General features: G+C 35.8%; 1 protein-coding gene across 1 annotated transcript; it reads left to right on the forward strand.

The window, feature by feature from the left end:
* Nucleotides 1–6,743: 6,743 nt before the first annotated feature.
* On the forward strand, nucleotides 6,744–7,629 carry LOC142236195 (heat shock protein 27-like). Its single transcript, XM_075307463.1, has one exon. It carries the CDS (start codon nucleotides 6,863–6,865, stop codon nucleotides 7,472–7,474), a length of 612 nt encoding a protein of 203 aa, XP_075163578.1. The 5' UTR covers nucleotides 6,744–6,862; the 3' UTR covers nucleotides 7,475–7,629.
* Nucleotides 7,630–17,585: the final 9,956 nt, after the last annotated feature.

The raw sequence follows: 17,585 nt of genomic DNA on the forward strand, positions 1-17,585 counted from the left end.
ATATATATATATATATATATATATATATATATATATATATATATATATATATATATATATATATATATATATATATATATATATATATATATATATATATATGTACATCGCTTGATTTTCCCACATTTTGCTATAATACGCTTATTATTATTAACTAATGCTACTATTTATTCGATCGTATTTAGACTTACATGTAACTCTTACATAATAATATTGCCCGATTTTGCCGAATTTTGATTTATTACCCACATTAATTGAGCGATTTCCTCTAGTTTAATAATGGACTCAATATTAGTTATATAGTAACTCTGTAGGTGCAAAATCAACTACAGGTACAACTATATATAATATATATAATATCAGACGTTTCTGCTCAGATTGTGCCAAAACTCCCATAAAAATTTACCCCTTAATATTCTTAAATATGGAAATGCGGTTTATCGCTCAAACCAATAACAATGATAATAATTCAGTAGGGGTGGTTTAGGTTATGATATAGTCGGCCCTGCCCGACTTTCTACTTTACTTACTTGTTTTAAAGACGTTTTTACTTGAAACCTAGTATAATTTCTACTTGGAAAATGAAGTTGTCATTAACACACTGTTTAAGGACTTTTTTATTTAAAAGAGAATTGTGTTTAAATGTATCCTTACTTAAATTTTTGGGTCGGAATCAATACCAATATCATTAGTGTAAAGACAAATCTTTGGAGCCGGGCATGCTTTTTTCCTACAAAAATGTCTTTATTTTAAATAAGCCATATTTTTTGCTTCGATTCAATACTAAAATCTTTCAGTGAAAGTCAAAATATTTGGATCCAAGTATGTTTTTTTTTTGAGTGTAGTGCATTAAGTTGACCATTTACTCTCAAAAACTACAATTACAAATGTTTCAACCCTATATGGACATACAATCGTTTTTTTTTTTCTAGAAACATCCTGAATTCTTGGACATAGTTTTACGTCTATATACAATGCGTTTGTGTGTGTGTCCATGAAATGCATTCTGTGCAGTGCTGCCGCTAGTGACAAATTGAGTGAAGTAGATTTTGGAAAAAATTGGAGTAGAATGAATAAAATTGAAGTAGCATACATTTTTGAAAACAAACAATAGAATTCATTTTATTATACCCTCCACCATAGGATGGGGGGTATATTAACTTTGTCATTCCGTTTGTAACACATCGAAACATTGCTCTAAGACCCCATAAAGTATATATATTCTGGGTCGTGGTGAAATTCTGAGTCGATCTGAGCATGTCCGTCTGTCCGTCCGTCTGTTGAAAAACGCTAACTTCCGAACGAAAGAAGCTATCGACTTGAAACTTGGCACAAGTAGTTGTTATTGATGTAGGTCGGATGGTATTGCAAATGGGCCATATCGGTCCACTTTTACGTATAGCCCACATATAAACGGATCCTCAAATTTGGCTTGCGGGGACTCTAAGAGAAGCAAATTTCATCCGATCCAGCTGAAATTTGGTACATGGCTTCAGCATATGATCTCTAACAACCATGCAAAAATTGGTCCACATCGGTCCATAATTATATATAGCCCCCATATTAACTGATCCCCCGATTTGGCTTGCGGAGCCTCTAAGAGAACCAAATTTCATCCGATCTGGCTTAAATTTGGTACATGGTGTAAGTATATGGTCTCTAACAACTATGCAAAAATTGGTCCACATCGGTTAATAATTCAATGATTAAAACCGTTATGTTCATCGTAATTAAAGGAATAGGAAAAACAATTAGCTAATATGGGGGAAAATTTAAAAAATTTGAAGCAGAACAAAAAGTGAAGCAGATTTTTGAAAGAAGGAGTGACGAAGTAAATTTTGTGAAAATGAAGCAAAATACTTCGATTGAAGTAGTAGCGGCAGCACTGATTCTGTGTTTTGCACAGAAAGCATAAGTTCTCTCTTCAGTGATGCCAATTCCTGAAGGGAAAAAAGCACCAAAAATATAGTATAAATTCTAGCATACAACCTCCCACACAAACACTACTAAAGCCAGCTAAAATTTAATGCTCTACAAAAAAACACACACACACACACTTCCAACTTTTGTGTATTGATGTGACGCATTTTTAATTTTATGAAATTATGAACTTTTATTCAAGTGTAGACCTTCATCACTTTGAATGCCTTCATCCAATCCATTTTAATCGGTAATGTCTTCAAAATTTCACACTATTTTTTGTCAGAGGAGAAAACCATTTTTTTACATTAAATTTGGAAATATTTATATTTGGAGGGAGTATATTTCTTATTTCAGTTATGAGTGCTTTTGTGAATTTAATACAAACGTTTTTAATGACATCTTTATCAAGTTCAGAAATTCGTCACTCGTCGTTAGGCATTTCTAAAGAATACTCTAAATACCAATATTGATTAAAAAAAAACAATCAATACCACCTTCATAACAATCAAATTCTATATTTGACAATATAGTTGAGTTTCTTAAGCTTTTGAAAGTCTAATCCGAATTTTTATATGAAAAGATATCGTCAATTAAACTTTATACTATTCAAATTGAAAAAAAAAAACAAGTATATACGGCCGCAAGTTCGGCCAGGCCGAATCTTATGTACCCACCACCATGGATTGCGTCGAAACTTCTACGAAAGACTGTCATCCACAATCGAATTACTTGGGTTGTGGTATCTTAAAACTTCTTATTCCTGCATGGTTGTTGGATACTATATACTAACATCACGTACCAAATTTCAACCGAATGGGAAGTATTTTGCTCTTCCAAGGGGCTCTGGAGGTCAAATATGGGGATCGGTTTATATGGGGCCTATATATAATTATGGACCGATATCGACCAATTTTTGCATGGGAGTTTGAGGCCATATATTAACACCACGTACCAAATTTCAACTGAATCAGATGAATTTTGGTCTTCCAAGAGGTTCCGGAGGTCAAATCTGGTGATCGGTTTATATGGGGGCTATATATAATTATGAACCGATGTGGACCAATTTTTGCATGGTTGTTAGAGACCATATACTAACATCACGTACCAAATTTCTGCCATATCGGATGAAATTTGCTTCTCTTAGAGGCCTCGCAAGCCAAATCGGGGATCGGTTTATATGGGGGCTATATATAATTATGGACCGATGTGGACCAATTTTTGCATGGTTGTTCGAGACCATATACTAACACCATGTACCAAATTTCAGCCGGATCGGATGAAATTTGCTTCTCTTAGAGGCCTCGCAAGCCAAATCGGGGGATCGGTTTATATGGGGGCTATATATAATTATGGACCGATGTGGACCAATTTTTGCATGATTGTTAGAGACCATATACGAACACCATGTACCAAATTTCAGCCGGATCGGATGAAATTTGCTTCTCTTACGGGCCTCGCAAGCCAAATCGGGGGATCGGTTTATATGGGGGCTATATATAATTATGTACCGATGTGGACCAATTTTTGCATGGTTGTTAGAGACCATATACTAACACCATGTACCAAATTTCAGCCGGATCGGATGAAATTTGCTTCTCTTAGAGGCCTCGCAAGCCAAATTTTGGGGTCCGTTTATATGGGGGCTATACGTAAAAGTGGACCGATATGGCCCATTTGCAATACCATCCGACCTACATCAATAACAACTACTTGTGCCAAGTTTCAAGTCGATAGCTTGTTTCGTTCGGAAGTTAGCGTGATTTCAACAGACGGACGGACGGACGGACGGACATGCTCAGATCGACTCAGAATTTCACCACGACCCAGAATATATATACTTTATGGGGTCTTAGAGCAATATTTCAATGTGTTACAAACGGAATGACAAAGTTAATATACCCCCCATCCTATGGTGGTGGGTATAAAAACAAGTATATACGGCCGTAAGTTCGGCCAGGTCGAAGCTTATGTACCCTCCATCATGGATTGCGTAGAAACTTCTTCTAAACACTGCATTCCACAATCGAATTACTTAAGTTGCGGTAACGCTTGCCGATGGCAAGGTATCTTAAAACCTCCTAACACCATCTTCTAAATTGTACACGCAAAAAAATAATTCTTTCCTCCCAAACGAAATTTTAGACAAACAAAGTTCGTTTCTCATTTGCTTTTCGCTGTAAGGAAGTATATTTGGAAGAAAAGTATATACTTTTTGTGATAAACGTTTATTCTTTTCCAGGATGTAAAAACAATTTCATAAAGACTAACTCAAAAAAAAAAAACATTGTTGATTGCATTTTCCCTCACATTGCTAATTGCATTTTCCCTCACATCTTTCTCTCATCCACGAGGTTTTTTAGTTCTTAACACCTTTTCCTGTAATACCAACAATGTAGAAGAAATTATACGATTTTATAAATTTTTTAAATTTTTTTTACCTTTCGCCTGGACGGAGAATCGAACCGCGGACCATACACTTTGCAAGCCAACACACTAACCACTGAGCTATGTACATGTTATGGTCATCAATAGATAATTATCCATATAAGTTATATTTATATAGCATAGCTTGCGGCGCCCACGAACCGAATAAACAAAGTTTATTTAACAGAAACAAACATTTTGTTTGGCACCGTGGAGCAGTGGTTGCTACGTCCGACTTGCATGCCAAGGGTCGTGGGTTCGATCCCTGCTTCGACCAAAGTTTTTTTTTTTTTTTTTTTTTTTTTTACATATATTCCAGATATTTTCGGAAGATTCCGAAAAAATGTTCAACATTACATTGTACTATATTAAATTTTGAACTGTAAAATGTGTCTTATTAAAGACCTAAAGTCAGAAAAGAACAGTGTTTGATATAAACGAAATGGACTGTGTTGTTGTTTCAAAAATAACTTTTTTATTGAAAAAATAAAAATTTTGTAACAAACGAATTTTTTTGGCGATAAAAGTTTAAAATTTTCGAAGCAATTCAAAAAACTCTAACAAAAGAAAAACGTTTTCGGTACACGTTTTCCAAACGTTTTTTTTCTTTGCGTGTATGTAAGTCCATACGAGGTATATATTAAATCAAAAAAGATCGATCCAATACGTATATAATTCAGTTTGACAAAGTAGACATAAAATTTTGACAAAATTTTCTACAGAAATAAAATTTTAACAAAATTTTCAATAGAAATAAAATTTTGACAAAATTTTCTATAGAAATAAAATTGTGACAAATTTTCTATAGAAAAAAATTTTTGTAGATTATTTTTGGCTCTAGTGGCAACCATGATTATGAACCGATATGGACCAATTTTTGTGTGATTGGACAAATTTTGGTATGGTCCTTAGCGACCATATACTAACACCACGTTCCTAATTTGAACCGGATTGGATGAATTTTGCTCCTCCAAGAGGCTCCGGAGGTCAAATCTGGAGAACGTTTTATATGGGGCCTATATATAATTATGGACCGTTATGGACCAATTCTGGCACGGTTGTTAAAGATCATATACTAACACCATGTTCCAAATTACAACCGGATTGGATGAAATTTGCTTCTCTTGGAGACTTCGCAAGCCAAATCTGGGGATCGGTTTATATGGGGGCTATATATAATTATGAACCGATGTGGACCAATTTTTGCACGGTTGTTAGAGACCATATACCAATACCATGTACCAAATTTCAGCCGCATCGGATGCAATTTGCTTCTCTTTGAGGCTCCGCAACCCAAATCTGGGGATCGGTTTATATGGGCGCTATATATAATTATGGACCGATGTGGACCAATTTTTGCACGGTTGTTAGAGACCATATACCAATACCATGTACCAAATTTCAGCCGCATCGGATGCAATTTGCTTCTCTTTGAGGCTTCGCAAGCCAAATCTGGGGATCGGTTTATATGGAGGCTATATATAATTATGGACCGATGTGGACCAATTTTTGCATGGTTGTTAGAGACCATATACCAACACCATGTACCAAATTTCAGCCGGATCAGACGAAATTTTCTTCTCTTTTAGGCTCCGCAAGCCAAATCTGGGAATCGGTTTATATGGGGGCTATATATAATTATGGACCGATGTGGACCAATTTTAGCATGGTTGTTAGAGACCATATACCAACACCATGTACCATATACCAACACCATGTACCGGATCGGATGAAATATGCTTCTGTTAGAGGCTCCACAAGCCAAATCTGAGGGTCCCTTTATATGGGGGCTATACGTAAAAGTGGACCGATATGGCCCATTCTCAATACCATCCGACCTTCATCGATAACAACTACTTGTGCCAAGTTTCAAGTCGATAGCTTGTTTCGTTCGGAATTTAGCGTGATTTCAACAGACGGACGGACGGACGGACATGCTTAGATCGACTCAGAATTTCACCACGACCCAGAATATATATACTTTATGGGGTCTTAGAGCAATATTTCGATGTGTTACAAACGGAATGACAAAGTTAATATACCCCCATCATATGATGGAGGGTATAAAAACACCAAAAGCACAAAATGAAAATGCCAGAATGCACCAAGTTGGCGCTTTTTTTGAAAAGGCACTAAAAAGGCAATTTGGTGCTTTTTGGTGCTAAAAGCACCAAATTGGCATCACTGCCTTTCTTGATTCAAAAGAGAACATCAGATATTTAGAGTTTAATATTCTCTTTGAGACATGCTCTCTTTGTATACAATTTTTTCATTTTCGAACAGTCTTCTCTTTTTAAGACATAGAGAAATTACCAGAATATTCTCTTCACTTTGTCATTGCCACAATCAAAAAGTATATAAGCCGTTACACTGATTATTTAGCATGTTCAGTTCAAATCAACACTTGAAACAATCGGGTAACTGCCGCTTTAGCAGATTGAAAACAAATTGCTGTGATTAAAACCAAAAGAATTTATTATATTTACAAAGAATACTCTTTAATATAGTGGAAAACATGTCGCTAATACCATTAATATACGATTTTGATCCATGGAGTGAAATGGATGAATTACTGGAGGGCCCATTTGGTCTTGGTATCCATCCCATTGATATCTTCAATTCACGTCCACGACATCGTTCTCTGATTTTGCATCCACGTAAACGTTATTGCCCCTATCTGGCATCAAAATGCGAACGTTCATGCAAAGATTCGAAATGGGACAAATCGGAAATAATTCCAACAGTCGATAAGAATGGCTTTCAGGTGTGCATGGATGTTTCACAATTCTCACCAAATGAATTGATAGTCAAAACAGTGGATAGGACTGTCATGGTTGAAGGCAAACATGAGGAGCGAGAAGATGAACATGGTTTCATACAGAGGCACTTTATACGGAAATATACCCTACCAAAAGGTTTCGACTCGAAAGATGTCGTTTCAACCATATCCTCTGATGGCGTTTTGACTATCAAAACAGCTCCTCCAGCAATCAAGAATAAAAATAATAATGAACGTATTGTTCAGATTCAACAAACCGGTCCAGCGCATTTAAGTATCAAACAGCCAGAACAGAGTAAAACGGAGGAAGTTTCCAATGGAGCCGCGGAGAAAATGGAAACGAAATAAAATCTAAGCGATAATGAATTTGTGTTAGTATTCGTTTTAGAATGATCTTTGCAGACTGATTTTATCTTTAAATTTATATTTGAAAGTTTTGTTAAATAGTTTAGTTATAAGTTATCTATGTACATCAATAAACTATTGGAAAGGAATAAACAAAATGCTATATTTCTTTAATGTTTGGTGGCTTGTTTGGTGGCTTGTTTGGTATTATTTTTTCCAGGAGTATCCAATGTGCTAATCATAATTCGTAATTCCCTTAAAATAATTACGAAAGACAATTTCAATGGAGAATTTTAATTTGAAAACTTTTAACAGTTAACTTCTTAATAGAGGCGCAAATATATGGGTACATAGGAAAAATTTACCAATTTCTAAATTCGAAACCACAGAATGGTAACATAATTGTATAATTACCATTCTGTGGTAATTATACAATTACCATTACAATTACCATTGAACCACCGTGGTGCACTGGTTGGCATACCCGCCTTGCATACACAAGGTCGTGGGTTCGATTCCTGCTTCGACCGAACACCTAAAAGTTTTTCAGCGGTGGATTATTCCACCTCAGTAGTGCTGGTGACATTTCTGAGGGTTTCAAAGCTTTTCTAAGTGGTTTCACTGCAATGTGGAACGCCGTTCGGACTCGGCTATAAAAAGGAGGTCCCTTGTCATTGAGCTTAACATGGAATCGGGCAGTACTCAGTGATAAGAGAGAAGTTCACCACTGTGGTATCACAATGGACTGAATAATCTAGTGAGCCTGATACTTCGGGCTGCCACCTAACCTACGTTGTTTTAAAGAATTTTTTCTTCAGTTTTTATTAAAAGATAGGGTGTTCTTTTGAACAAATTTTTTGTAATTTTTATGAAACGCTTCATGCATTTTACGATAAAGTTTCGGATACATGTATAAATTACAGTGAACCCACCAGAACGGAAAATTTTGATCATTTAAAAAAATTAGGTTAAATTTAGAAAATTGTAACTAAACTGTATTATATTTGCAGATGTCACGCCGATTTTATTATTATAAGTTAATATTTTTCAAAAATTCGGGAAATTTTAGTAGACAATTATTATACGCTCCACCATAGGATGGGGACTATATTAACTTTGTGATTCCGTTGGTAAAATATCGAAATATTGCTCTAAGACTCCATAAAGTATATATATTCTGTGTCGTGGTGAAATTCTGAGTCGATTTAAATAAGCATGTCCGTCCGTCCGTCTGCTGAAATTAGAGGTTTTCACGTGAGTAATATTTTACTCACGCTCACGCACACTCACGACGGAAAAATCTTACTCACGCACGATATTGTTTGGTAGGACTCACGCTCACGCACACTCACGAAAAGAAAATTTGTACTCACGCACACTCACACACGAAAATGTCGTGACTCACGACCAATTTTTTGAGTAATTTACCTTAGCGACGTTTCTGAAATCATGAACGTTATTAAAATCGAGAGCATTATTATTCTCTTAACATCCCAGGTGTCACTAAAATTGTAAATGAATTTAACTCTTAAGCGTTTAATGTTGGTGAGCGGGAATATTTCCATGAGCGTAAATCTTTACTCATGCACACTCACGAAGATAATATTTTCGTGACTCACGCTCACGCACGACATTTTGGTTTGTTAATCACGCTCACGCACGCTCACGTACGCTCACGCTTACGCACGCTCACGCACACTCACGCCGTTGCCATGAGCGTGACTCACGCGTGAGTCACGACAATTTCGTGTCACGTGCACACCTCTTCCGAACGAAACAAGCTATCGACTTGAATCCGGCTGAAATTTGGTACATGGTGTTAGTATATGGTCTCTAACAATCATGCAAAAATTGGTCCACATCGGTCCATAATTATATATAGCCCCCATATAAACCGATCCCCACATTTGACCTCCGAAGCCTCATGGATGAGCAAAATTCATCCGATTCGGTTGAACTTTGGTACGTGGTGTTAGTATTTGGTCTCTAACAACCATGCAGGAATTGGTCCATATCGGTCCATAATTATATGTAGTCCCCATATAAACCGATCCCCAGATTTTACCTCCGGAGCCCCTTGGAAGAGCAAAATTCATCCGATCCTGTTGAAATTTCGTACTTGGTGTTAGTATATGGTCTCTAACAACCATGCAAAACTTGGTCCATAGCGGTCTTAATTATATGTAACCCTCATTTAAACCGATCCCCAGATTTGACCTCCGGAGCTCTTGAAGGAGCAAAATTCATCCGATCTGGTTGAAATTTGGTACTTGGTGTTAGTATATGGTATCTAACAACCATGTGAAACTTGGTTCATAGCGGTCTTAATTATACACAGAAAAAAATTTCTCGAAAAATATTCCAATTAAAATCTTAATTGAGTTTTAAAAAATATTCAATTAAAAAATTAATTGATTCAACAAATTTTTTAATTGAAACAAAAATCAATCACACAAATTGATAGTATCAATTAATTTTTTAATTGGATCAATTAATTTTTTAATTGGCTGTCAATTAATTTTTTAATTGATACTATCATTTCTGTGATTGAAGACATTTCAATTAAAAAATTAATTGGATCAATTAATTTCGTGATTGAATCAGAAAAATATTTTTTTGTGTGTATGTAACCCCCATTTAAACCGATCCCCAGATTTGACCTCCGGAGCTCTTGGAGGAGCAAAATTCATCCGATCCGGTTGAATTTAGGTATGTGGTGAAATTTGGTATATTGCGCTAGTATATGGCCGCTAACAACCATGCCAAAATTAGTCCATATCGGTCTATTGAAAATTTTGCCAAAATTCTATTGCTATAGAAAATTATGTCAAAATTTTATTACTATAGAAAAAAATTTTCAAGATTTTTATAGAAAATTTTGTCAAAATTTTACTACTATACAAAATTTTGTCAAGATTTTACTACTATACAAAATTTTGTCAAGATTTTATTTCTATCGAAAATTTTGTAAAAATTTTATTTCTATAGCAAATTTTGTCAAGCTGAGTTATATACGTATTTAATCGGCCTATTTTTGTTTAATATATACCAATTTGTTTAATATATACCAATTACAATTGAGAAGACGGTGTTAAGAAGAAGCAAGTACGAGGCAGTTCGGAAACTTATTAGCCTAGCACAAAAAACAGAAAAAAGTTAAGTGTTTTGGAAACTTCCATCTCTGTTATGTTAAATTTTGTTTCGATCTGGCAACTCCTTCATATAGAAACAGGTGTTCAAAAAAGACGCATACGCAATTTTTTTTTACAATGGAAAAATTAGAAATGTGTGCTGTCATTAAATATTTACATACAAAAGGTTTATCGGGACCAGATATTCATAATGATATGGTGAATGTCTTAGGTGAAAGTGCTCCTTTATATGCAACAATAAAAAATTGGGTTGCTGAATTTAAACGTGGTCGTACAAGCATTCAAGATGGACCACGTAGTGGACGTCCAAAAACAGCAACAACAACAGAAATTGTAGCCATGGGAATCTCAAATGAACGAGTCCATTTAATGTTGCATGAAGAACTACAGATGAAAAAGTTTCTGCAAGATGGGTGCCGCATTTGTTAACAGTCGATCAAAAACGCATAAGAATGAACATTTCTCAAGCTTGTTTGGATCGTTTTAAGCGGAATAAACTAGATTTTAAGCGTCGTTTTATAACTGTTGATGAGAGATGGATCCACCACTAAAGAACATTCCAAACAATGGACACAAAAGAACAATCCAAACAATGGACTGAAGCTGGAGGAAGTGCCCCAAAGAAGGCAAAAACAATTCAATCGGCTAGTAAGGTTATGGCAACGGTTTTTTGGACTTCAAAGGTATTTTATTGATTGACTATCTGCAAAGGGTAAAACAATAAATTCAGAGTGCTATTGCAACCTTTTGGATCAATTAAATGTAATACCTAAATTCGAGAAAAACGTCCTGGCTTACAGCACAAAAAAATAATTTTTCATCAAGACAACGCACCAGCGCACAAGAGTGTTTTAACAATGGCTAAAATCAACGAATTAAAGTACGAGTTGCTTGACCACCCACCTTATTCTCCTGATTTAGCTCCCAGTGACTTTTACTTGTTCCCAAATCTAAAAAAATTACTTCCTGGCAAGCGTTTTACCTCAAATGAAGATGCAATTACAGTTGTAAACCACTATTTTGAAGACCTTGAGGAAAACTATTTTAATCAAGGGATATAATTGCTAGAAAAGCGTTGGACTAAGTGTATTGAAGTTCCAGGAGATTATATTGAAAAATAAAAATATTTTTGAAAAACTAACTATTCTCTTTCGTTGATAGGCTAAGAAGTTTCCGAACCGCCCTCGTGTTACCGCAACCCAAGTATTTCGATTGTGGATGACAGTCTTTAGTACCAGTTTCTATGCAATCCATGGTGGAGGGTACATAAGATTCGGCCTGGCCGAACTTACGGCCGTATATACTTGTTTTTTTTTTTTTTTCACTTGTTAAGGAAATTTAGGAAGGAAATAATAGGAGTTCAAAATTGCAAAAAAACTCTTTAGGGCCATACGAAGATCACGATGGGCGCATTTGTGGTAAAATTTACAAATTTTAAGAAATTCTGAACTATTGTATTGTGGGAGGCACGATCTTAGTAAATCATAATGCTTCATTATACCCTAAACCACAAAGTGGACAGGGTGTAATAAGTTTGATCTGCAAAAAATGTGCCTACCAGAAATATTGATTTTAGACCCCACAAAATATATGCCGATCTATTCACAATCACCTTCTGAGTCGATCTAGCCCGTCCCCATATTTACACTCAAAAAAAAGTGAATCCTATATTTCACTAAAGTCGATTTAACTCTCTTTTAGCTCAAGGAATTATTACATTTTAAGAAAGTTCCCATGACTTTAATATTTTTTTTTGCGTACGTTAGTTAAATTAACTAAAACAGAGAAAAACAATTATACACAAATGGAGCATAACGATTAACTAAAACCATGTCTCCCACAAAATATTTCAGAATTTCTCAAAATTTGTATTTTTTACCAATAATGCGCCCATTATGAACTTCGTATGACACTAAAGACATTCTTGCAATTTTGAACTCCAATTTTTTCCTTGAAACTATAAAATTTTCTTTAACAAGTGAAAAAATTAATTATGTCTAATAAATTTTCTTGAAAAAAATATTTACTTATTTTTGTGATATCGGCGTGATGTTAGCGTTTGTAATACTGATTAGTTAAAGTTTTTTTAAAAATAATCGACATTTTCCAAAATTAAACAAAATTTTTCTTCCTGGTGGGTTCATTGTTTTTTCAGTGTATGTATCGTCCGATTTTCCCAAATTTAGACACAAAACCCTTTTTTATTAACCGATCTTACTCAAAGCCTAATATTCTATAGTACTAACTATATGTGCAAAAAAATCATGGAAATCATGGTTCACAAATTTGGATTTATTTCCCACACTAATTGAGCGATTTCCTTTTGTTTAGTACACCGAAAGAATTTTCTACGTAAAAAGAACGAAAAATTTCGTTAAAAGTACGACATTTGTCAAACTTTTCATTAAAAGTACGAAATATCTCATTTTTTACGAAGAAAAGTTCTTACAAATTTTTCGTAGTTTGTAAGAAACAACTTCGTACTTTTTATGAAATAATTTCGTTATTTGTATGAAATTGTTTCGTACTTTTTACGAACAATTTTCATACTTTTTATGAAATTGTTACGTACTTTTAATGAAACAAATTCGTACATTTTATGAAAAAAGTTCGTTCTTTTTGTGAAAAATTTTGGAACTTTTAGACAAAAACAAGTATATACGGCCGCAAGTTCGGCCAGGCCGAATCTTATGTACCCACCACCATGGATTGCGTCGAAACTTCTACGAAAGACTGTCATCCACAATCGAATTACTTGGGTTGTGGTATCTTAAAACTTCTTATTCCTGCATGGTTGTTGGATACTATATACTAACATCACGTACCAAATTTCAACCGAATGGGAAGTATTTTGCTCTTCCAAGGGGCTCTGGAGGTCAAATATGGGGATCGGTTTATATGGGGCCTATATATAATTATGGACCGATATCGACCAATTTTTGCATGGGAGTTTGAGGCCATATATTAACACCACGTACCAAATTTCAACTGAATCAGATGAATTTTGGTCTTCCAAGAGGTTCCGGAGGTCAAATCTGGTGATCGGTTTATATGGGGGCTATATATAATTATGAACCGATGTGGACCAATTTTTGCATGGTTGTTAGAGACCATATACTAACATCACGTACCAAATTTCTGCCATATCGGATGAAATTTGCTTCTCTTAGAGGCCTCGCAAGCCAAATCGGGGATCGGTTTATATGGGGGCTATATATAATTATGGACCGATGTGGACCAATTTTTGCATGGTTGTTCGAGATCATATACTAACACCATGTACCAAATTTCAGCCGGATCGGATGAAATTTGCTTCTCTTAGAGGCCTCGCAAGCCAAATCGGGGGATCGGTTTATATGGGGGCTATATATAATTATGGACCGATGTGGACCAATTTTTGCATGATTGTTAGAGACCATATACGAACACCATGTACCAAATTTCAGCCGGATCGGATGAAATTTGCTTCTCTTACGGGCCTCGCAAGCCAAATCGGGGGATCGGTTTATATGGGGGCTATATATAATTATGTACCGATGTGGACCAATTTTTGCATGGTTGTTAGAGACCATATACTAACACCATGTACCAAATTTCAGCCGGATCGGATGAAATTTGCTTCTCTTAGAGGCCTCGCAAGCCAAATTTTGGGGTCCGTTTATATGGGGGCTATACGTAAAAGTGGACCGATATGGCCCATTTGCAATACCATCCGACCTACATCAATAACAACTACTTGTGCCAAGTTTCAAGTCGATAGCTTGTTTCGTTCGGAAGTTAGCGTGATTTCAACAGACGGACGGACGGACGGACGGACGGACATGCTCAGATCGACTCAGAATTTCACCACGACCCAGAATATATATACTTTATGGGGTCTTAGAGCAATATTTCAATGTGTTACAAACGGAATGACAAAGTTAATATACCCCCCATCCTATGGTGGTGGGTATAAAAAAAACAAATTTATAGTCCAAAGTACATTTGGTTGTAGTAACAAGTTTGAAAAGTGTTATCACTACTTTACATCTTAAGTTTTTTTTATACCCTCCATCATAGGATGGGGGGTATATTAACTTTGTCATATATATTCTGGGTCGTGGTGAAATTCTGAGTCGATCTGAACATGTCCGTCCGTCCGTCTGTTGAAATCACGCTAACTTCCGAACGAAACAAGCTATCGACTTGAAACTTGGCACACGTAGTTGTTATTGATGTAGGTCGGATGGTATTGCAAATGGGCCATATCGGTCCACTTTTACGTATAGCCCCCATATAAACGGACCCCCAAATTTGGCTTGCGAGGCCTCTAAGAGAAGCAAATTTCATCCGATCCGGCTGAAATTTGGTACATGGTGTAAGTATATGGTCTCTAACAACCATTCAAAAATTGGTCCACATCGGTCCATAATTATATATAGCCCCTATATAAACCGATCCCCCGATTTGGCTTGCGAGGCCTCTAAGAGAAGCAAATTTCATCCGATCCGGCTGAAATTTGGTACATGGTGTAAGTATATGGTCTCTAACAACCATGCAAAAATTGGTCCACATCGGTCCATAATTATATATAGCCCCCATATAAACCGATCCCCCGATTTGGCTTGCGAGGTCTCTAAGAGAAGCAAATTTTATCCGATCCGTCTGAAATTTGGTACGTGGTGTTAGTCTATGGTCTCTAACAACCATGCAAGAATTGGTCCACATCGGTCCATAATTATATATAGCCCCCATATAAACCGATCACCAGATTTGACCTCCGGAGCCTCTTGGAAGACCAAAATTCATGGTGTTAATCGTGGTGTTAATATATGGCCTCAAACTCCCATGCAAAAATTGGTCGAAATCGGTCCATAATTATATATAGGCCCCATATAAACCGATCCCCAGATTTGAGCTCCAGAGCCCCTTGGAAGAGCAAAATTCTTCCCATTCGGTTGAAATTTGGTACGTGATGTTAGTATATGGTATCCAGCAACCATGCAGGAATTGGTTCCTATCAGCCCATAATTATATATAGCTCCCATATAAACCGATCCCCAGATTTGACCTCCGGTGCCTTTCGGAGAAGCAAAATTCATCCGATCTGCTTGAAATTTGGTACGTGGTGATCGTATATAATATTTAACAACTATGCCAAAAGTGGTCCATATCAGTCCATAATCATATATAGCCCCATATAAACCGATCCCGAGATTTGGTTTTGGAGCCTCTTGGAGGAGCAAATTTCATCCGAGTGAGTTGAAATTTGGTACATTGTGCTAGTATATGGTCGTTAACAACCATGCCTAACTAGGTCCATATCGGTCTATAGTTATATATATATCCCTCAGAGAAATCGATTTCCAATCACACAAAAATTGGTCCATATCAAGTTCATAATTGTATATAGTGACCCCCATATAAGCGACCCCCATATTTCAATTCTGGCTCTCTACGTACCGTGCAAAAAGTCCATATCGGTTCATAATTATTTGTAGACTTTACTATACATAACTTTTTTGTCTAATATATACCACGTATGGACTAACTCACAATTTAGAAAACGATGTTAAGAAGTTTTAAGATACCACAACCCAAGTAATTCGATTGTGGATGATAGTCTTTCGTAGAAGTTTCTACGCAATCCATGGTGGAGGGTACATAAGATTCGGCCTGGCCGAACTTACGGCCGTATATACTTGTTAACTTTTATTTCACTTTTATTCATAGCATGCTGTTACTCAAATGAGCATAGTAGCATTAGGTTGGGTTATGTGGCAGCCCGATGTATCAGGCTCACTTAGACTATTCAGTCCATTGTGATACCACAGTGGTGAACTTCTCTCTTATCACTGAGTGCTGCCCGATTCTATGTTATCCTCAATGACAAGGGACCTCCTTTTTATAGCCGAGTCCCAACGGCGTTCCACATTCCAGTGAAACCAATTAGAAAAGCTTTGAAACCCTCAGAAATGTCACCAGCATTACTGAGGTGGGATAATCCACCGCTGAAAAATTTTTTGGTGTTCGGTCGTAGCAGGAATCGAACCCACGACCTTGTGTATGCAAGGCGGGCATGCTAACCATTGCACCACGGTGGCTCCCGAAAAAAAGTAGAATTAGCATGCATTACATAAATGAATAAGGGAATACACTCAAGCACACTATCAAAGACAATTTTATGTTGCGAACGGAAATTTTTAAACTTCAATGCAACTTCTTCATTATTTCAAAGAAGATGTTTCGTACTTTTTATGAAAAAAATTTAATAAAATATTCGTAAATTCGTAAAAACTTCTTCACAAAAGTCATGAAATTTGAAGAAAATTTCATTAAAGATGTCATGTCTTTAAAATACACCCAGAAAAAATTGACCCCTTCCTTAAGTTAAAATGAACTAATTGTGAAGAAAGTTGAACTTCGTATAGCGCCAAAGACATTTTTATTTTTTTGAACGATGTGATTGTCGTTGAAATTAGGTAAAATGCATTCCATATATTAGTTACCATTTTCCTATATTTATGTACCCTTATACTACAGAATGAAAAAAATTAACTGAATTGAATTCATATATGGAATGATTTTATTAAACTTTTTTCATTCATTGGGACAAATCTTAAATATTTGTGGTAAACCTTTTTACTTCAAACTTAGATCTGCTTACCTTCGTTTTTAAATACAATTTTATTTATTTATATAGACAATTTTTTCTTCAATAAAATATACGTTTTATTAATATATTAACCCCCATTTTCATGAAGCTCCGTTAGTGCTCCGTTAACTAACGAACTTTTAAACCACACTGAAAAAAAAGCATACTCGGTTCCAAAGATTTTGTCTTTACTTTAAAAAATATGGTATTGATTCCGAGCCAAAGAAGCGGAGAATTCAAGTAAGGATACTTTTAAGACACAATTCTCTTTTAAATTTAGGTTTTGTTTACTTGCTTCTACACGGATGAAAAAGACTGTTTTTCATAT

Source organism: Haematobia irritans, chromosome 4, assembly GCF_050003625.1.
Source record: "Haematobia irritans isolate KBUSLIRL chromosome 4, ASM5000362v1, whole genome shotgun sequence".
Lineage (NCBI taxonomy): Eukaryota > Metazoa > Arthropoda > Insecta > Diptera > Muscidae > Haematobia > Haematobia irritans.

What these genes read in the sequence shown, in the direction of transcription:
- LOC142236195 (XM_075307463.1), top strand. Translation starts at nt 6,863, where the DNA reads ATGTCGCTAATACCATTAATATACGATTTTGATCCATGGAGTGAAATG.